At 38.1% G+C, this 20,680-nt stretch overlaps 2 protein-coding genes across 7 annotated transcripts; both read left to right on the top strand.

Annotated features, from left to right (window-relative positions):
• Nucleotides 1–240: 240 nt before the first annotated feature.
• Nucleotides 241–15,513, top strand: LOC137063277 (mitogen-activated protein kinase kinase kinase 14). Of its 6 annotated transcripts, none has more exons than XM_067434326.1 (15): nucleotides 241–361; nucleotides 1,405–1,604; nucleotides 3,325–3,394; nucleotides 3,486–4,599; nucleotides 5,390–5,524; nucleotides 5,898–6,027; nucleotides 6,209–6,337; nucleotides 6,417–6,521; nucleotides 6,606–6,769; nucleotides 8,308–8,458; nucleotides 9,620–10,351; nucleotides 13,451–13,542; nucleotides 13,618–13,732; nucleotides 13,810–13,916; nucleotides 14,834–15,513. In XM_067434326.1, exons 4-15 carry the CDS (start codon nucleotides 4,006–4,008, stop codon nucleotides 15,035–15,037), a joined length of 2,658 nt encoding a protein of 885 aa, XP_067290427.1. In that variant the 5' UTR covers nucleotides 241–361; nucleotides 1,405–1,604; nucleotides 3,325–3,394; nucleotides 3,486–4,005; the 3' UTR covers nucleotides 15,038–15,513. The 6 variants fall into 6 exon arrangements, 5 of the variants coding, with proteins under 5 accessions (XP_067290427.1, XP_067290428.1, XP_067290425.1 ...); XM_067434327.1 differs by having other exon boundaries at nucleotides 3,481–4,599; nucleotides 6,645–6,769; XM_067434324.1 differs by having other exon boundaries at nucleotides 3,481–4,599.
• On the top strand, nucleotides 15,509–20,231 carry arf2b (ADP-ribosylation factor 2b). Its single transcript, XM_067434331.1, has 5 exons — nucleotides 15,509–15,643; nucleotides 16,496–16,651; nucleotides 16,893–17,003; nucleotides 17,123–17,247; nucleotides 19,176–20,231. Exons 2-5 carry the CDS (start codon nucleotides 16,504–16,506, stop codon nucleotides 19,335–19,337), a joined length of 546 nt encoding a protein of 181 aa, XP_067290432.1. The 5' UTR covers nucleotides 15,509–15,643; nucleotides 16,496–16,503; the 3' UTR covers nucleotides 19,338–20,231.
• The last annotated feature ends 449 nt before the right edge of the window (nucleotides 20,232–20,680 follow it).

The raw sequence follows: 20,680 nt of genomic DNA, 5'->3' as shown, positions 1-20,680 counted from the left end.
TTTTCTGTTGACTCATTCATGTCTCATCGGACTGTTTTGATCAACTCTGTCTTGTTTCCATGGTGCATGTTGGCAGATCCATCTCTGCAATGTGATTGAATTTTTACCGGTATTGGAATAGGCTTGTAAATACCTTTAACCAATCAGAGAGGCTGACACCGTTATTCCAAATAGCTGTTGCTTGATGGACTCATGTTTCATAGTTTGCGTCCTGCGTGTGTTTGAGGTCTCACTCAGACCGGCTAAAACACTTTTACCATTCGGCTGAAGCCAGAAGAGCTGGGGGGGAAAATTGTGTGACGAAGGAAGAAAACAAGAAAGTTTGCAGGTTTCCAGAACCCTATCCCGGCTGATTCTTCTGGTACGTTGACATTTTGTGTGTCACAGCATGAGAACTTACTTACACGACACCTGACCGGAACAATTTTAATATACTGGTGTGTAACTGAATTAAAGCAAGTGGATTTGTAAAAATAGATCTCAGCTAAGTCTAAGTGCATGTGCTGGACCATTCAAAAGTTTGGAGTTGGTAAGATTTATTTTTATAATGGCCCATGCTTACCAAGGCTGCATTTATTTAATTAAATACTCAAATATTGTAAAAAATAAACCAAAAAAAAACACATTTCAAAATAAGTTTTCTATGTGAATATACTGTAACATAAAATGTACTCGTGATCAAAGCTGAATTTTCAGCATCTGTACTGCAGTCTTCATTGTCACATGATCCTTCATTCTAATATGATCCGCTGCTCTAGAAACATTTCTGATTAGTGATGAAAACTCTTGATGTGATCATAAATCACATTTTACACATAAATATGAAGCAGCACGCTTCATATTTATGTGTAAAATGTGATTTATGATTCCTTAATTTACTAGTCTTTTTTATCCTGAATCTGTCTAAAAATAATCTTAAATGACCCCAAACTATTGAGCTGTGTTTGTAGTTCTTGCATAACTCATATTGTTGTGTTGATTATGGAGCTGATAGGTGTGAATTCTGCCGTAATAAAGGCATGAGCATGTGTGATTATGTTTAGGTATCGAAGAAACTAAAAATCACTGTATGAAAGTTTGATTATACAGCAAACCCTAAGTGGAAATTAAAATTCAATTGAGACGGTTAAGAAGAGACTGACAAAAATGGCAAGAATGTTGGACTTTGATAAATGATCCGGTGTGAGAAAGTGTGAAAGGGAGAGACTGGGACAGCTGAAGGGAAGCGAGAGACATGCAGCTTCAAACGTGCCAAAATGTCACTGCTATTAATACACCTCAGCAACTGCTCTCGAATGAACACTCGATCTGAGTGTGTGTTTGTGTACAAGGAAGTGTGAAGAAAGTGATGGCGAAAACTGCCCCCGTTATCAAACTGACCTCCGTTTTTGCTCATTTCTTTAGTTGAGACGACAGAGGAATGGCCATACCGACCATGTCTCGCTCCAGCAGGCTTACAGGTGTATCCACACTGGTTTATCTGGATGAAGGGACCTCGACGTCAGGCACAGAGTGTGGAGAGGAGCCTGAACTTCAGCCAAGATCTTTAAAGGAACAGACAGTGGGTGTAGAAGACACTAGAATGTCAAACATCATGGCGAGGGGTGAGCGAGGACAGCCACTCACTTTAAAGGTTAATGGGTTCAAGAGAGGATCCCAACTACTTTTTAGACAGAAGGGGGTCTTGTATTGTTAGATTAAACCTTCTTCAAAAAGCCATCTAGTAGTATTGTATTATTCAAGTATCGGTCTTGAGACCATTTTTGACGGTCGTCTTGTCTCTGTCAAGATGGTCTTCTCTCAAGGGGGTTTACATCACCGTTTTCAAATAAAACCAGATAACTTTAAATGTTAATAAGTGACAACGGTGTTTTAGGGGTATGAAGACGCAAAATTTTGAAAACGGCTTTCAAAATGCACATTTTTGAAAACGATAGCTTTTCTATCGTCTACGTGTACACTACAAAAACGCGAATCTGTGGAAACTCTTACGTCATGCGTGTTTCGCTGGGTGTTTCTTGATAAAGAAAAATCTCCAACTGCTGGCCTGGCATGCACAATACAGCCATTTTAGTCATTTTCACAAATATTTGTGTGAATGGGGATCGTTTTGACAAAGTTGTCGTATTTTTTTAATACATTGCTGGTTGCTTAAAAATACCCTCATTGCAAGCTTTTATAAAAACGATAGCGTTATTGTCTATGTGTAAACTACAAAAAGGCGAATCTGAGGAAACTGTTACTGGGCATGCGTATTATGCTTTGTTCCTGACAAATATCATAGACAGTAAAAGAAATGGACACAGCGACCCCATTGACGTCAACGGCGAAATAATGAAGTCAACCTAGGGGCACTCACTTCCTGATGGCTGAGTGAACTGCGCCGGCTCAGACTGAGCTTGACGACGTAGATGTGACGTGAGCCTCCTGTCTGACAGCTGTAGGTCTTCTAGTAGTTGTGGAAAGTGAAATCTGAATCACGTTGTTTAAATATTTTCTCCCGTTGCTTTTGGCTCACTATGGGCTTCTCCCCATTCTTCCCCCTTGACCTTATCAGACTTTATGTCTCCACGTCCCCCCGACGGTCTCATAGACAGTAAAAGATTGCCTGCGAGCGTCTCCTCAGGTCTATACGGTAATTTCTCAACTGTGCGACAGAGTCGCGTTGGTTATGACGCAATAGTTAGCCTATTTTTACAAAAACAGCTTCTGCGGGGCGATAGTGTAAGATACAAGGTAACGGAGCCTTTTATACATTGTCGTGTTTCTTTAGAAATAAACAATGGACAAATGGAGTCTTTAAACGTCTCAGATGTAAAGTTATTCACTGTCAAAGTGACTCAAAAATGAATGGGAGTCAATGGGATGCTAACAGCAGGTGATGGCATGGTTAGCAATGGCAGCCCCTATGGGTGGAACGCTTTCCGAACGCTAGATTACCCCCTTGACAAATATCCCAAGTTGTTGGGAATATCCCAATTTAAAGCCGTCTTCGCATGCTGTCGGAAATTTCTTACATCCATTTTATATACACATTATATTGTTGTCATGTAAACGTACCCTCACTCCTTTTATTCTTGTAAATATTTATACTCCGCTTAAATTAATTTTTATTTCCATTTTAGTTGTATTCATTTTAGTACTGCAACTTTTTTCATCTAATATTTTATTATATATCAGTTAACAATAATTATTTAGTTTTAATTAACAATGAAAACACTGTTTTTTGACCCTCACTTTAGAGGTTGACTTAGATGGGAAGTTGTTTTAGATCTTTGTGTTAATATTCATATGTTTTTACATGATAATTACATATATTTACAGGCGAGGAATATCAAACACCTGGCTTTGCATGTACAGAAGACAACAATATCCAGTCATGCATCAGCAACAGGTTTGCACAATGTGACTTCCAATTAAATTACATAATTACAGTTCCATTTATTTATTAAACTGGGGTGTTTTCTGTGGTATTCAAAGGTCAGATGACTCAAGTGAGAGAGAGAAGAAAGCTACATCCTGCGGCTTCAGGAAACGTCATAGGAGACACAGAACACAGATTGAAGACATGACGAAGAGAAGGGAAACGTGTAGAAAAGCCACAGCAAGAACGAGAAGAACTGCTCCTGTCGACCCTGACCAGAAGAGCTCCTCGACACCAGAGCGTTTATCCAACCTCAGCAGATCTCTCAAACTCCAGATTTTCATGTGTGGGAATGTCCTCAGGATGTTGGCGTGTCCAGTTTATGTCTTCACAGGCTGGAGGTCGACTTCCCTTCCACCTTTGAGTCTCGCAGCTCGATATCTGTCGGTGTGGAGCCAAACTTCGACTCGGAGTATATTTACGCTGAGAGCATCAAGGGATGCGACTCTTCTTGCTACACTACTCCAGTTGACTTTAATACCCAAAATACCCTTGATACATGCGATGACCTTGTATCTGTCTGGAATGGCTTTAATGAAGTATCTGAAGACTCAGATTGTGATTTGTACGTCTCGAGTAACATGCCTGGTTGCAGTATAGAAGCTACAGCAGGTTCTGCATATTCCTGCTATACTTCCAGGTTGAACGCTGATGGCTTTGGGTCATTCATAGATGATTTTGACTTTAATTCGACTTGTATTTACACAGACTGGGACAGGAGAGAGGACAGCACAGAAACCGACCGTCATTTCAGTCTAGTCGAGGGGGAGTGGGGTTCAGCTTCATCTAGACTGAGCTACAGCTCTGAGAGTTCATGCTACACCACAGACTGTAACACGGACAGACAAACAGGCAGCTCAGATTCAGACAGCTGTGGTTTAGGGGGTCTTGATGGCATAAGATTCCCAGACGGATGCCCTGAAGTGTTTTTGCCAGGTTTTTTTGATGCTCTATGTACATTTGAAGATATCTGTCATGACACAGAGAGTGATTCGGAGTCTTCTATTGCAAGGTTTTGCTCTAAACTGGAAACGGGTGAACTGTTGGGCGTTGTGACTCAAACGGACCGTTGGCATTTCTCTGAATTTTTCAGTAAAATGGTTAAAGAAGTAACACAGGAGAAAGACACAGAGAAAGTGAATGTAAACGAGGGGTTTCTGTTCCACCCTAAGCAGGTGTGTGACTAAAGACAGACATTAATACAACTTGACTACAAATTTTTTATACTGTATATGTGCATAAAGTGGGCAAAATATTACGGTTTTGGCTGATATTGGATATTTTATTGTCCATTCTCTTTAAGATAACCGTTGTCTCTAAGATAACCGTAAACTCTCTTAAATTTAATCTTTAATTTATATATTTTCATTAGAATTTAGACAGTCAATACAGAAAACACTAAAATTTTTAGATATTTTAAAATATCTTTATATTTTCTATACTATTAACTATACACAATTACATTTCTAATATATATTTAAAAACATAAATACATTTTCAGTATGTTTTTAGTTATATTTCTTCATGTTTTGGGGCATTTTTTTTGTATTTATTGTCTAAAATATATTTACAAAAACCATTTTGCCTTTACTGCATTGTATTGAAATGTATTTCCTTGCCCATTGTAGTACATTTCCAGAAGTCAGTTCCTACGACATATATTTAGCATATATTTTAGCTAGAAAAAATGTATAATCTATATTACTTATGTTAAATATATAAAATATACATTACATGTTTTGTATTTTTGTTTTTAAAAATTTTAATTTATTGATTATCTGCCATAACGTAAATATTTCATGATTTTTATTACCTAGTTTTTTTTGCAATTTCAATACAAAACAGTTCTGATCATTTTGGTAAATCTTAGCCAGGCAGATACACTTTTTATGTATACATTTCATCACAGCATATACAGTCATACAGTAATTTACAGCAGTTTTCATGCTTCACATTATTTCTCAGTTCCTCCAGGTGAAAAACTCAGAATATCGAGAGGGTCGTGAATACTCACTTCTTCGACACATTCAAAACGGATCATATGGGGACGTCTTCAGCATTCGGGACAAACACACAGGATTTACATGTGCCGCCAAGAGGGTGAATATCCATTTCAGGCTCATATATTAAAATACACTCTTACAGGTTCTCGTTTAGCATTGATGGTTCCATTAAGAACCTTAAACATCCATAGTACCTTTGTAAAGGTTCTTTAGAAATGTGCAATGTTCTTCAAACTAAGAAAAAAGTTTTTTTATAGAACTGCTCACTGGAAAGTTTTTTGTTTTACTTTTCTGCTAAAATCCCCTTTGGAACCTTTACTTTTAAGAGTGTAAGCCAAAATATCTCCTAATATTCTTAATTGCATGCACTATATTTGGACAAATTTGTTTTTGAATTGCATTAAAACCATTTCCTGTGACTCTCTGTGATAATTTCCTTTACTGATCCGATGCATTGCTCTCTTGTGAAGATTCCCCTTTGTAGTTTTAGGTGGGAGGAAGTAGAAACATGGAGCAGGATGGAGTCTCCTCGTGTCCTTCAGCTGTACGGAGCCGTGAGAGAAGGACCCAATGTGATTCTGTTCATGGACCTGAAAAGAGGTGATCACTTTTACCAGTGGAAGCCTCTGAAAAGTCGAGTCATATTTGAGCCAATAAGTTACACAGATGCATTGATCACTTCTCTCTCTCTCTCTCTCTCTCTCTCTCTCTCTCTCTCTCTCTCTCTCTCTCTCTCTCTCTCTCTCTCTCTCTCTCTCTCTCTCTCTCTCTCTCTCTCTAGGATCTTTAGCTCAGCTGCTGAGAATGCGGGGTCGTCTCTCTGAAGAACTGGCCCTGTATTATCATTCTCAGGTGCTGCAGGCTCTCGAACACCTGCACCACAGACGCGTCGTACACCTCGATGTGAAAGGTTTGTGGCACGGTCATTGTTATGGATTTTCAGTGCAGAAATTCACTGATTGGTGCACTGATATTGTTCATGTGTGTAGTTGACAACGTGCTGCTGTCTGAGGATGGCAGACAGTGTTTTCTGTGTGATTTCGGGCTCTCTGAGACACTCAATCAGGGCGGATACAGCATCAAAACCTTCAGAGGTGACTATACAAACACACACACAGCAGCATGCATCCATGCCTACTGATAAAGAATAATAGATACAGTGTGTGTGGTGTGCGCAGGGAACATTCTGCGTGGCACTGAGTCCCATATGCCTCCAGAGGTGGCGGGGGGCGATCCTCGCTCCGCTAAAGCTGACGTCTGGAGCAGCTGCTGTATGTTACTGCACATGCTCAATGGACACCAGCCCTGGACACGATACTATCCTCATCCCCTCTATCTGAAGGTGAAGTCAGCTTGCAGTATGTGTGTGTTGCCTAGAAAGCAAGTCACCTTATTAGCAATACTAGCTAAAAGTAACACACCTCCTCTTTCTTTACTATGACAATTTTCTACAGCTAACTCTAAGTACTCTAACTCTAAACTCTATGAAGGTTTTCAACCTTCATAATATATTTTCAAGACTCTTGTGATGATACATCGACTTACAATAGGTTGAATGACACGTCTGCCATAGCTTGATGGGGTCTGTATCATTTTTAATCGTACTTTTAAACTTCGGGTTTCGGGTAGTAACCCGAGAACAAAAAGAATTACAAAATTCGACTGCTTTACGGCATATACGTCACTTCCACCAACACACACACTTCCTTAAATTCGGACGTGCGAGCCCAACTTTGTTCGTCGGATAATATAGTCATGTCCGAAGCAGCAGAGACAAATAAGAAAGAAAAGGTTTTGTTGGAGGAAAGCAATAAGAGAAAAAAAAAGGGATGTGATTAAAGGCAGGACGAGGATCAACATGTGACCAGCGTTTGCTCGTTGGCGTGAGCTGAAGGAGGCGTGCCCGACCGATGCTGTCCTGCTTGTTACGGTGAGCTACCACTCAAACATTGAACTGAAGTATCATATAGATTCTGTAAAACGGTAACCAATAGACTACTATAATGACGCTGGCTTGTAAACATGAGCATCGCAATTATTTGGCGTTTGAAAAAAATAAAACCCATGAAATTATATTCATATGACATGCTGAAACATGCCACTGACTGTACCTGGGATGAAGACATTTCACACGACACGCGCCGCCAGAAGAACACCTGCGTGTGAACTCCTCCTGCAGTGTTCAGGGGAACTGTTAGTGCTGCACCAACCCGCGGGACGCTTTTATGAAGTTATTTGGCCCGCCCCGCACCACTGTATATATTTTTACAACCCGCCCCGCACCCGCGACCATTAAATAGACATACGGGGTCCGCGGGTTAAGAGACGACCCACGCATCACTAGTTCAGGGCTATCAGGGCTGTCATGTCAACAAATGCACCCGCGATGGCATCCCCTGTTGTAGGAAGACAGATCTTACGACAGTAGTTGAGGACATTATTTTTTCCCAACTGTAGGGGGACCCCGAGAGCAAAAAGTTACCCAGTGTTGCTTTAATATCTGTTATTCATTGATTATCAATAGTAGTTATTGACTATTGATTGTATCCATTACATGAAAATCTTATTCTTAATATAATAAATATTCTGAAATATTTATTCTGAAAATAAAATCTTATCGGTGGCGGTGCATCCCTCACTCTGTGACCCAGTTTTAACCAAATTTCTAAACTTGAAAATAAAACTGCTCTGATCAAAACTGATTTCACACATTTAAGCATAATATTTAGATGAAAATATTTTTAAGGTCATGGTAAACATAAATTCAGTACAATTGACTAGTGCAACATGTATAACATGCATAATATCTGTGTGTTTTCAAGACTTTTGGTGCTATGACTGTGTCTGTGTAATTATGTTGGATTGTGTTCTGATTGTCAGATCGTCAGTGAGCCCCCTCCTTTGTGGGAGATTCCACCTGACTGTGACCCCCTGACCTGTGATGTCATCAGAGGGGGACTGGTTAAGGAGCCGGGAGAGAGACACTCAGCATCCCAACTGCTACAGAAAACTGTTAAAGCCCTCAGAAAAGGTTCAAAATGTTTTATAGTGATAAAATATGTATATATTAAAAAATATATGTCAAACTGTCGGGGTTGGTAAGATATTTTTATGTTTAGAGAAAGTCTCTTCTGCTCTAAAGCTTCAATTTTAAAATAACAGTTTTTTATTTTATTTTATTTGAATATACCTTAACATGTAATGTATTCCTGTGATCAAAGTTGAATTTTCAGCATCATTACTCCAGTCTTAAGTGTCACATGATCCTTCAGAAATCATTCTAATATGATGATTTGATGCTCAATAATTTGATAAATACATTCAGTTCAAAACAGCATTTATTTGAAATATAATATTTTGTAAGATTATAAATGTCTTTACTGTCACTTTTGATCAATTTAAAGGTGCACTATGTAGTATTTTTGCAGTAAAATATATAAAAAACACTAGGCCAGTGTTATATGTTTGTTCAGTTGAGTACTTACAATATCCCAGATGTTTCCAACTATTTGTAAATTGTGAGAAAATTGCTTTTTTAACAAAGGACCGGGACGTTTCAGCATAGCGTCTGAGGGAGTCTCCTGTCAATCGCGTCATATCTGCGTTAGCCTCGGTTTTATTCTGCAGAAGCGCTTTTCTCTTGGCAGTGTGAACATGTCACAGCAGCGCCGAACGAACGCACAGAGGAACGTCATAACATCATTTTAAACACACTTAAATGTTTCTAATATGATAAACAGAGCTGCTTTACCTTATAATCATGACCAGAAACGCGGAAGTGCGGGCGCCTGGCGACTGTGTCCCGTCCCGTAATAAAAAAAAGTCCCGGTGTTTGCGAGGCGGGTATTTGTGTAACAATCGCTCCAGCGGCCGTGCTCAGCTCCACAACACTCGGTCCTGCTCCGCTTCACACTACAGTAGCGTTAATAACCGCATCCATGAACATAATTTCTGCCCGAGTCCTGTTTTCCACCGGCTGTGAGGTGAAGACCACATGTCCCAAGATGCTGCGCTCACACTTGGCATCATCAAACTAGGCCTTTATTTTGAATAGGCGCCCTCTAGTGGACGGAAAGTTGCATAGTGCACCTTTAATGTGTCCTTGCTAAATAAAAGTATTCATTTAAAAATCTTACCAACACCAAACTTTTGAACAGTAGTACATTAAGCTCTTTATTTTATGCACATTTAGTTTGCGGGATCTCTGGGCCTGGAGCATCAGTAAAACAACATTCAGCTCCTCCAATCGAAGACTGTCTGAATGTAATCTTGCATGAATCTTCTGTCCCATCCATCCCGAAAACTCCAGAGTCTACCAGGACAACAAAGCCTCCTAGCTTCCCAGAAGACCTCTCAGCACCCACAATCCACTGGGTGAGCACATGGAGACAGATGGCACCAAATGAGGACGATTCAGAGGAAAGCGAGTGGGATGGGGATGCTGATCTGAACAAACTAACAAGAGAGAAGACGATCAGCTGGATGGACAGATACTGGGGTGAGGAGGAAAATAATGAGGAACAAAACTATTCAGACGATGACCAAAAGCTGGACTCTGATGAAGAGATTTGTGATAAAGACAAATCGCAGGTCAACGGAAACCTGACCGATCAAACAGATGCTGAAGATGGCAAAACTGATCATTTCATGGAAAAGAGAGTTGTGTTTGGAGGATGTGGTGAATATGGCAGAAGTCTTTTAGAGGAATCGGAGAGCTGGGATGGAGAGACCAGAAGCTTTGTGGATGATGAAGAGGTGGAGAGTGATTTGGAGAGCCTTCGAGAGCTGGGAAGCGACTGCGCACAAGAGTGGGAACCGTTTCTGCAGCTCCAGACACTTTATCGCCTGAAAGAAGCTCAACTGCATAGCGAAGAAGACAGCTACTCTGAGTCTGAAGAAGAGTCAGTCATGCTGAGGAAAAGTGGTGAGTGCTGGTTGCATAAGCTTGATTTGTACATACTTTTTATAGAGTCAGTTCTGTACCATTATAAAACTTTGGTTTCAGTTGTTTGCCTTTAAAGGGACAAGCCGGTACTTTTACTGCGCCGAGCCGAAGTACTCTCAGAAGTGCTATTCCGCCATACAATATAGTTCTCCTTTTTAATCCGCTTAGAAAAGCGCCACGTTTTATTTTATGTCACCATACTTGATCGTTCAACTATTCGTGTAACTGTATTTAAATAGGGAAAACATGGAGGGGTTTGGTCTCTTCTAACTTGACCTCTGTTTGGTACCATAGTGAATGAACTGGGCTTAGTGGGCTAAGCTAAATGCTATCAGATCGTCACCGCACGTCAGAGCGATTAAGTTCACGCACTGAGATGAGAGAGGTATGTATCAACTCATCTTAGTTAAGGGAATAACATAGTTTAATATGAAAAAGCGGTAAAGTATCCCTTTTACAGAATGCTGCTTTTCTTTGCCGTACAAAGAAAGTGAATGTGATCCAAAAGTGATAAAAAGCAGTAGTCTATATGACTGAATGACTATATGAATGACTATATTCTAAAGGCCCATTCACACCAAGGTCAGTATAACAATAAAGATATAGTTTTTAAAATCTTTCTTAATAAAAGTACATACCACAACTATAACGACCAGAGTCGGGGGTAATGCAAGTTATGCAAATCAAGTAACTAGTAAAGTAATAAATTACAAAACAATTATAGGACAGGTCTTAGTTTTATGCTTGCGTTCACTTGAGGAGGAGCGGGTTTTAAACAGACTAAATTATTAGAGAAGTCCGGCAAATGTCAGCAAAGTATGTTGTTAAACCAGAAGTTTGAGTTATAACATTTTGCTTAAAAAATTACAAGATCCAAAATAAATAACAATCTGAACAATGCGCACGGATGAATTGTTCACATATGTGTATGTGTGTGTGTGTGTGTGTGTGTGTGTGTGTGTGTATGTATATATACTGTGTATATTTAATTGAAAAGCTTCTCATCTCCATACAGTACGTAATTCTAAAGGTGCGGTTGTATTTACCATTGTTCGGTGAAATTTCACTGGCTAAATCCAGTCCTTCCAATATTAATCTGCGCCATCAAAGTTTTACCAAGCAGATGTTGCTCATGTTCATATTGGTCATGTGAATTTACTGTGCTTACAAACCAAAAGCTGCTTGGTTTCAAAATGACTTCTTTATACATTGCTATGTCATTGACAATAGACCTGTTTTTGCTAATGTGACCACACCTCAACAGTAACCCTACCTATAAAGGGATAGTTCACCCAAAAATGAAAATTATCCCATGATTTATTCACCCTAAAGTCACCCTGGGTGTATATGACTTTCAAACGAATATAATAGGTTTTATTTAAAAAAATGTACTGGCTTTTCCAAGCCTTATGCTGCATTCATGTGATCTCAGAATTATCCTAAATATGAGTTTCCATAGGTAAAAACTGCACATGAACGCCCTCCCGTTTAAAGTGTGAATGGTATGAGCTCGTTATCACGACTTTAGAAGTGGGAATTATCAAATTTCCAATAGCACGTGAAGACAGCATGATCATGGAAGTGAATGGCAGATCTGTTTTGAAGTCCATAAAAGTGCATCCATCCATCATAAAACTGCTCCACACGGCTCCGGAGGTTAATAAAGGCCTTCTAAAGGTTTGTGTAAGAAAAATATCCATATTTAAAACTTTAAAAACTAAAATGACTAGCTTCCGGGAGTAACTTCTGACGTGAACTATGAAGCTGGATTGTAGGAGTATCGCAAGCTTTGATGCCTCTCACAGTTCAAAATAGGGATGGGCAACAAACTCAAGCCCTTATTCTCTTAAATTGAAATCCTCTTGCCTTTCTCTTTAAAAGTTCTCGCTTTAGTCTCCTAATTCATGAGCGGTGTTTTGTTTTGTTCTCTCCTCTGTTCTTCTGCGTTCGTCAATATGTCATGCGCCAGGTCAGGGGTTACTCATTCGCTGTAAATCAATGCGTACGGCCGCCTGTCAGTAGCTAGTTATTTTAGTTTATAAAGTTTAAAATATGGATATTTTCTCACACAAATGCATCGGTTTGCTTCAGACGGCCATTATCAACCCCTGGAGCCGTGTGGATTTTTTTTAATGATGGATAGATGCTCTTTTATGGACTTCAAAACAGATCAGCCATTCGCTGCCATTGTAAAGCTTGAAAGAGCCAGGACATTTTTAAAATATAATTCGGAAAGTAGAAAGGCACATACACCTAGGATGACTTTAAGGTGAGTAAATCATGGGCTAATTTTCATTTTTGGGTTGAACGATCACTTTAAAATCCGAGCTCACTGATCATTCAAGGACCATAATTTTACCATATCGGATAGATAAGTTCATGGCTCAAGATCCTTGATCAACATATACTCCTAATTATTACGTTTTTTTTTTATTGTCATCTGGTTCCATGAATGTTAAAGGTACTTCATGGAACCATAGATGCCAAAAAATAAACTTTATATTTAAGAGTATATGTTATTTATGCAAGGAAGATATGTTCTCTTTGCATTGCACAAAAGGTTCTTTATCGTGGAAAATGTTATTTAGGTTACTGACATGTTTTTCACACTAAAACAATGGTTCCTTTAATAACTATTTACTGAAAGGTTATTTTAAGCAACCTAAAATATGTATTTTATGGTATTGTTGTGAGAACTCCCTTTGGGAACCTTTACTTTTTACTACATCTTTTTTTGAAGTTTTAAATAAAACAAATATCATTGGAGTTTATTTTATTTATAAGTAAATACTGTTTTATTTCTCCACTTCAACATTTCCAGTTAATTCAGTGTGTTACTTGCAATTTATTTGTAATTGTGTGAGTGAAAAATAATTTCTTTCAGTGTACCAATATGATTTTAAGAATATGGAAAAGAGTACATTTAGGGTTAGTTGCTTAAATTTTCCTCTGGTTCCCAAGAATTTGCTTGTGTTTTACATACGTCTCAAACACAGTGCATCAAACAACAAGAATAGCTAAAGTGAATCTCAAGCATTCTCTAAGCAATGTTGATGAGTTCTCTCTTGTTCTCCACAGAACAAAAAAGCCCAAGTTTACCTGATTCTCATGGACTGCAACCTCTCACCTGCACCAGCCACTGTGACTCTGAGCAAGATCTTAGTGAGGAGGTGAACATGCAGACATAATGTGTTTTATTAAGGCTATACAGAACATCAAATGAACCCCATGTTCTTGCTTTAAAGGACTCAGACGATTTAAGCTCAGGGGTCTTCTCCTCCTGCAGCACTGCAGATGATCAAAGCTTCAATGTGGATTGGTCGGTGTCAACTGATCAGACGTCTTCTTGCTACTTTGAAGGTAAGATTCATCAGTATAGTGCAATTTAAGGTGCTTATGTATGTCATGTTGGAGTGTATTGATTAGTGTGTGTGCAGGTCTTGGTGTGGATATATGGGTGGAAGATGTAAGTGGAGAGAGTTTAAAGATCAGAGAGAGGCCACAGGTGAAAATCGGACACATTGCTGTGGGAATCAGTGAACAGGTGAGATTTGTGTGCAATGGACAGAATGAGTCCATCACAAGTTGTCTTATGTAATATTTATCATGTTTTATGAGCAATTTAATTCGATTTTAATTAAAGGAAGGGTAGGCAATTTTCAGAGAGGCTAGAAATAGCAACTGCAGAGCGAAATAGACACTGCGCTAAACTACCTCATGTAATACTAATGAACATAAACTTAAAGAGCTCTAGTTGTAGCACCTGACAGCTGGAGATTTATTTCAGCCTTGATAGTGTTGCCATTGAAACGCATACATTTTCGTCACAAACTGGCATCAAGTTTTGATGAAAATCGACCTGAGGTTCGAATCAGCCTTTTGCCGAACTCCCTCTACTCCCCGTTCCCATCACATATCAGATCAGAAAGGCACTCATTTTCAATAAAATAAAGAAAATATTCGAAAAGTGGAAATAAAGTGTCTAACCTGTGTTTAATAATAATAAGTGTTTATTGGTCAGGGGTAGGTAAACAGAGATGTGCTGAATTAGAGCCGATAAAAGTGAGTGGGTCCAATATCAATGGTTGTAAAAAGTGGATGGTTCTTGTCCCACCCACACACAATGGTTCCAAGACCTGTGTGTGTGTGTGTGTGTGTGTGTGTGTGTGTGTGTGTGTGTGTGTGTGTGTGTGTGTGTGTGTGTGTATGTATGTGTGTATATATATATATGTATATATATATATATATATATATATATATATATATATATATATATATATATATATATATACATACATACATACACACACACACACACACACACACACACACACACACACACACACACATCATTAGTGATTGCTGTGAGATTGTGAAGAGTCATCCAACCAGCATAACAAAAATCACCTACCATGTCTTCAATTGATGAAATTGAGCATCAATCTTATGCCTGTGTCGCAGATATCTTTGAGGACCTTCAGTTTGGCCACCCTGGATGGGCGGCTAGTGCCTCCGGACACTGAAGTGTGTGAGTCGGGCATGTGGCTGCAGTGTGTCCCTGCTCCTGACGGCTGTCCCGGATGGGATTGGAGAGTCAGAGATGGAAAATTAGAGCTGCAAGAATATGATGAACATTCAGACACCTGCTCGACACTGGCACTCTAGCAAACGTGACAAACAAACAGAACTGGACTTGTATACTTTTTATTTGTATGCTTACTTCATTTGTCACTTATGCATTTGTGGATTAACTTGTGTTGGATTGGATTGAGTTCAATCCTAATGTGTCAAATTATAGTTATTTTGCCGCAACTGTACAGGTACATTGTAAATTTGTTGTATTTATAGTTATTGTTATGAAGACATCACTGTTTCGCTGTAATGTTACAATATTAAAGTGACAATATTAAAATATACACAGACACCTCATATAAAATACTCAATACTTTTATATAAAATACATACATTTATTTTGTACATGAAAACTAAAGCTATTACAATGTAAACTAAGGCGTGTACTGTCACTACAATAGATCGGAAGTTCTTACTTCCTCGTTTCCCAAATCCAACCGGATCTGCCGGTCATTCTGATTGGAGCTCACTTGTAGAAGGCGGGATTCCGCATTGTGTTCCTTACCTGATTGGACTGTTTTTGTGTGGTGGGTGGGACCTGTCTAGCCGGTGCGTTGAGTTGCAACATACGCCATTTTGCAGTGACAGCGGTGCGCTACAGCAGTGGAGATATAAAGCTCGAGAAGCCCCGGTTTAGAGGTGATTCTATTTCGCTATCTACTTGAGAAATGTGTTCACTTATTGACGATTTTGTTAAGCTCATTAGTCATTTATTACTCAGCTTTTAAGTAATACAACACGTCATTTGAAGCACCAGCTGGCTGCTCTTATCTTGTGTGTAAGCTAGTCGGCTAACCTGCTAAAGATGATTGGTCCATAAAATCTGTTTGTTTGAGAGAGAGAAAACATGCCTCAGATATTATGTATTACCACTTAAAACTGTCTAAAATCTGTGTAAATTCATTTTAAATTTGTTTATGTGTGAATTGTTTAATAGTAAAGCTAGCTATAACGTTACTGCTATTATAACAGGGGTTGTCGCTCTCAATAACAATGTATTGCAATTTGTTATATTTTAATGCATTTTAAATATTATTAAATTCATCTTAATTTTATGTCTTAAAGTAACTTAATACACCTTTGGTTTAAAAATGGACGCATTGACAGTCTAGCCCATACACATTTAGAAAATGTGCCTTATATTTTATAATAAGTCATTTTAATGAGATTAAAATACTGTTTTTTGAATATAGCTTTGTAGACTGTCTATCACAGTTCCCAAGACAGATGTTTGTCCTTGTGTACTTTGATTAATAACAAAAAAGAAGCAATATCTTATGTAATATAAGACTATTTTCTTCCTGTGAACTTTTATTAAAAATGTATGACTGTTTTGTATATCTTAAGACATTGCATGAATATTACAGGGTGTTGTTTTGAAATGGGACTTTTTAATTAAAGTCAAAGCATTGACATGCATGTACTTTAAATCTTATGTGCTGTATAGCCTCTTCTTTTTAACTGAAAAACGTTAAACTCTTAATTTTGCAGTGTAAAGCATGGGGAATGTCTTTGCAAACCTGTTTAAGGGTTTATTTGGGAAGAAGGAGATGAGAATCCTCATGGTCGGTCTTGATGCTGCCGGTAAAACCACCATCCTGTACAAACTCAAGCTGGGAGAAATAGTTACCACCATTCCCACTATCGGTACGGCCGAAGACGTCATCTGTTTTTACATCTGTTATTTGTTTTTGGCAGTGTTTTTCCTGATTTCTCACATTTTTCTCACAGTTTGACCTTGACTTGTGCATCATGTTGCACAAAACTCTTTTGTTCTCATCTCAGCATTGCTACATTCACATTATCTGCTGTTTTTCTGTATGTGTGTTGAATTTAGTGTCTGTAACGTTGAAGCTTTACAGTTATTTAATCCTCTTTTCACCTACAGGTTTTAATGTAGAAACGGTAGAGTATAAGAATATCAGTTTCACGGTTTGGGATGTTGGTGGCCAAGACAAAATCAGGCCACTTTGGAGGCACTACTTCCAGAACACTCAAGGTATGATAGCTGAAAACAACCAAAATAAGGGTGTTTTGCAGTAAAAATTGATGCCTGAGAATTTACAATTATTATTATTTTTATTATTGTAATGATTTTCCTGATATTCCTGCTGGCAGGTCTGATCTTCGTAGTTGATAGTAATGACAGGGAACGAGTTAATGAAGCCAGGGAGGAGTTGACAAGAATGTTAGCAGAAGATGAGTTGCGCGACGCCGTCCTTCTTGTTTTTGCAAACAAACAGGTGAGCATCACTTATCTACAGTATTGCTCATTTCTCCAAGGCACTTTGAAACAATATCACATGCAAATAATAAAAGCAACTAACCATATTGTCATGCATAGTCATGGTGGTGAGATAAATTGACTTGTCTGCTATAAAAAAAAAGAGAAGGAAATGCTACACTTTTGTTGTTGACATCAGAGGCACTGTGTGCAATCAAATGCTACATGATTTTGGCACATTCAACTGGACAAATTCAGAAGCTTGTAAATTTGGACAGATGCCATCATGGACAGGTTGCATGATATTCTCATCTTAAAAAAAGAAAATACAAGCCGGACCACATTAATAACCAGAGATCCAGCGTACATTTGTATAATGCAAATTAAATAATACTTAACTTTTACAAAATATGGGTAAAAAATATACATAACGGTAGCTGATACTCTGAAGTTTTGGAGGGGGGAAAATTCTTAAGACTTTTGGAACAAGTTTATCTGTTTCCAAAGTAAGTATTTGACATCTAATAGTTTATCTAGTGATGAGGGAAAGACTGACATGCCCTGAAATTTTGAACATGCGTCAATTTGAGACTTTTCTATAGTTGTCACTCAATAGAGCATATTCAGGAAATTATACAAAAGTATTCAATACAAAAATTATTACATGTTTGTCAGGTGTTTTCTGAGATTCTTCATCTATTGTCTCATTGATATAACATCTATTTTTACTGCTGTCAAATTGATTAATCATATAAACATGTATGCATACAAATATAAATATATGTAGTACACGCATATAAACACAAACCTTTGTTAGATTCGATTAATTGAATAATCAAGTTGGCATCACTAGTTCCTTTTAAATTATGAGATATTATAATTTCTACATTAGAATATGCTTTGATGTGAAATTTTTATTTTTTTTGTATTTAAATTGTCCATGACTGTATCCTTACTTGTTGGAGTATACAGTAGTGGCCAAAAGTGATATTTGTTTTTTTTAATGACTCTCCAATTTCGATTAAACGATCAAAATATGAGGAAAATATTTTCTATTTTATAATTATTTTGGTAACACTTAACAATAAGGTTCTGTTATTTAACCCCTTAATGCATTAACTGGCAATGAGCAATATTTCATTCAAACACTTATTAATCTTTGTTAACATGAATTAATAAAAACTGTTCATTTTTAGTTCAGGTTTATTTGCTAATGTTAACAGATTATTAAATGTTGAGATTAACAATAAATGAGATTAATAAATGTTTACTAATGAAACTTTATTGTAAATTGTTAATAATATTTTAAATACGAGGGAAGAATAAAGCACTAATCTTGGTTAAGGTATTTATTTGGCAATAAACTCAAAATACTTTTTTTTTATTTTACTATTATAATTTTTACTAAACTGTTACTATTATTATATGTATAGAAAAGCAAAACACTCACAGAACTACATCTACAACATAATCAGTTATTAATATTTTGTTGGTTCTCTCTTGTTCTTGCATGCTCATCATTTCTTTGTATGACAGTCTGGCCAAAAATTGTTTCATTGGGTTATTTTTACTAATGAAACCATTGACTCCAAGCACAACTATGTTAAATGCTTACAAAATCTTTAACACATTTTTAATAATATTTAAATAAAGGATGATGTCATCAATTTTCCTTGGCTGGACATCACCTTTGGCCACTACTTTTAGACCCCGGTTCCTGCGGTCAAAACACCAAGTTTCACCCCAAAGTCCCTGTTCCTGGGGAAAGTTCCCGCTGTGGAAACGCAGCTTTAGAGCATTAAATATTCTGTTTCACTTGAAAATATGTCAGATTACACAGGTAAAATAGGTTTTGGATGCCAATTCATGTTGATTTGACATGGTTTGTGCATATGTTGTGTGGTGGGCTTTGAATGTCTGATTGGATTTGTCTCCTGACCATCACAGGACCTTCCCAACGCCATGAACGCAGCTGAGATCACAGATAAACTGGGCCTTCACGCGCTCCGTCATCGTAACTGGTACATCCAGGCCACCTGCGCTACCAGTGGAGACGGGCTCTACGAGGGGCTGGACTGGCTCTCCAATCAGTTGAAAAATCAGAAATGAGCTAGTATACAGCCTCCAAATCTGTGCGTGTGTTTGTTGTTGTGTGAATGGGTAGGTGTGTGTGTGTGTTCTGTGTGTGTTTGAGAGAGCGAGTCACACACAGCTACAGTACTGACCCAGACTTTGACTGAACTCGGTATCCCATGTCCTCCCACTCATTCGTTTAGGTTTGGGCATTGCTGATTCAGGCTGTGTGTGTGTGTGTGTGTGTGTGTGTGTGCATAGTGAAGCGTTCATCTTTAGTATGCACGTTAGCAAGAATGTATCGTTTCATGTGTGTATGAAGGCTTTTCTGTCTGTTTGCTTGTTTTGGGAATGACCCCTGGCGTGCCTTTTATACACACACATCTCCTCTTCTCGTTCCACCTCACAAACTGTAATACGACTCATTGTTTTTGCTCCATACTGCACCATGCGTGGTTTTCACATGGCGAAGAAAGAACCAAGGTTGTCGGTAATGAACCGTTCACTGCGATGACCAAATGACCTCTCCTCCGCCAGTATTACAGGCCTGCTGATATACAACACGTACACTTTAGACATAGAGCTTAACATTGAGATTAAAAACCTGCCCTGTATCTTTAGGAAAAAATGCATTGTAACCTGTATCAGGTGAGGATCGATTCGCTCAGATTCCCCCACCATCATCCTTGATCGTTCTTTTGGAGTCATTTGAAAATCAGGCTGTTTTATTTTCGGCTCTTCAGGTCCATGTTTTAATTTGTGAATGTGTCCGAATGTGGGCAGTGGAGTTGTGGGCAGATCTCTGGTTTCCTACTGTACACTACTTGTTTCCAGCCGCCACACAAACCCCGAGCACAATCACAGACTGCTGAACATTCCCCCTACCACCAAATTGTTGGATTTGATTTGAATTAAAAACATCATATATTACATTGTTTTGTCATGTTCATTTTGTCCATTGCTGAGAATCTTGATCCAAGAGTAATCCAGTGTTTGTAAAGTAATTCCACAAAGATTAATCTAGCGTTGGTCAAATGAAATGGTTGCTTGAATTGTGTATTGTAGGTCAGAGGTTTCTTCTAAATCCGGGATCTTCATTAATGGTGTCCAATCATTCATTTAATCTTATATAAGCTAACTACAAACAAAGCTAAAGGTTTCGTCGTAGTAATTGTTTAATTGTTCCGCCATTAAATTGTATTTAGTGAAATTAAATTTAAACAATTTGAAATTAAAAGATTTAGGTACACTACAATTCAAAAGTTTGGGGTTAGTAAGATTTGTACTTTATTTTAAAGAAATTAAAGGGATACTTCACCCAAAAATGTATTTAAATTATTTTTATGAATACTTACACTGCATGAACCTGAACAAATATG

Source organism: Pseudorasbora parva, chromosome 24 (assembly GCF_024679245.1).
Source record: "Pseudorasbora parva isolate DD20220531a chromosome 24, ASM2467924v1, whole genome shotgun sequence".
NCBI classification, from domain to species: Eukaryota; Metazoa; Chordata; class Actinopteri; order Cypriniformes; family Gobionidae; genus Pseudorasbora; species Pseudorasbora parva.
The sequence above is the reverse complement of the archived record's forward strand: the minus strand, read 5'-3'. Positions and strand labels throughout refer to the sequence as shown.

Coding starts and splice junctions, on each gene's coding strand:
- LOC137063277 (XM_067434326.1), top strand. CDS start 4,006: ATGCCTGGTTGCAGTATAGAAGCTACAGCAGGTTCTGCATATTCCTGC. Junction 4,600..5,389: donor TTCTGTTCCACCCTAAGCAG/GTGTGTGACTAA, acceptor ATTATTTCTCAG/TTCCTCCAGGTGAAAAACTC. Junction 10,352..13,450: donor AGTCATGCTGAGGAAAAGTG/GTGAGTGCTGGT, acceptor TGTTCTCCACAG/AACAAAAAAGCCCAAGTTTA.
- arf2b (XM_067434331.1), top strand. CDS start 16,504: ATGGGGAATGTCTTTGCAAACCTGTTTAAGGGTTTATTTGGGAAGAAG. Junction 16,652..16,892: donor TACCACCATTCCCACTATCG/GTACGGCCGAAG, acceptor TTTCACCTACAG/GTTTTAATGTAGAAACGGTA. Junction 17,248..19,175: donor TTGTTTTTGCAAACAAACAG/GTGAGCATCACT, acceptor TGACCATCACAG/GACCTTCCCAACGCCATGAA.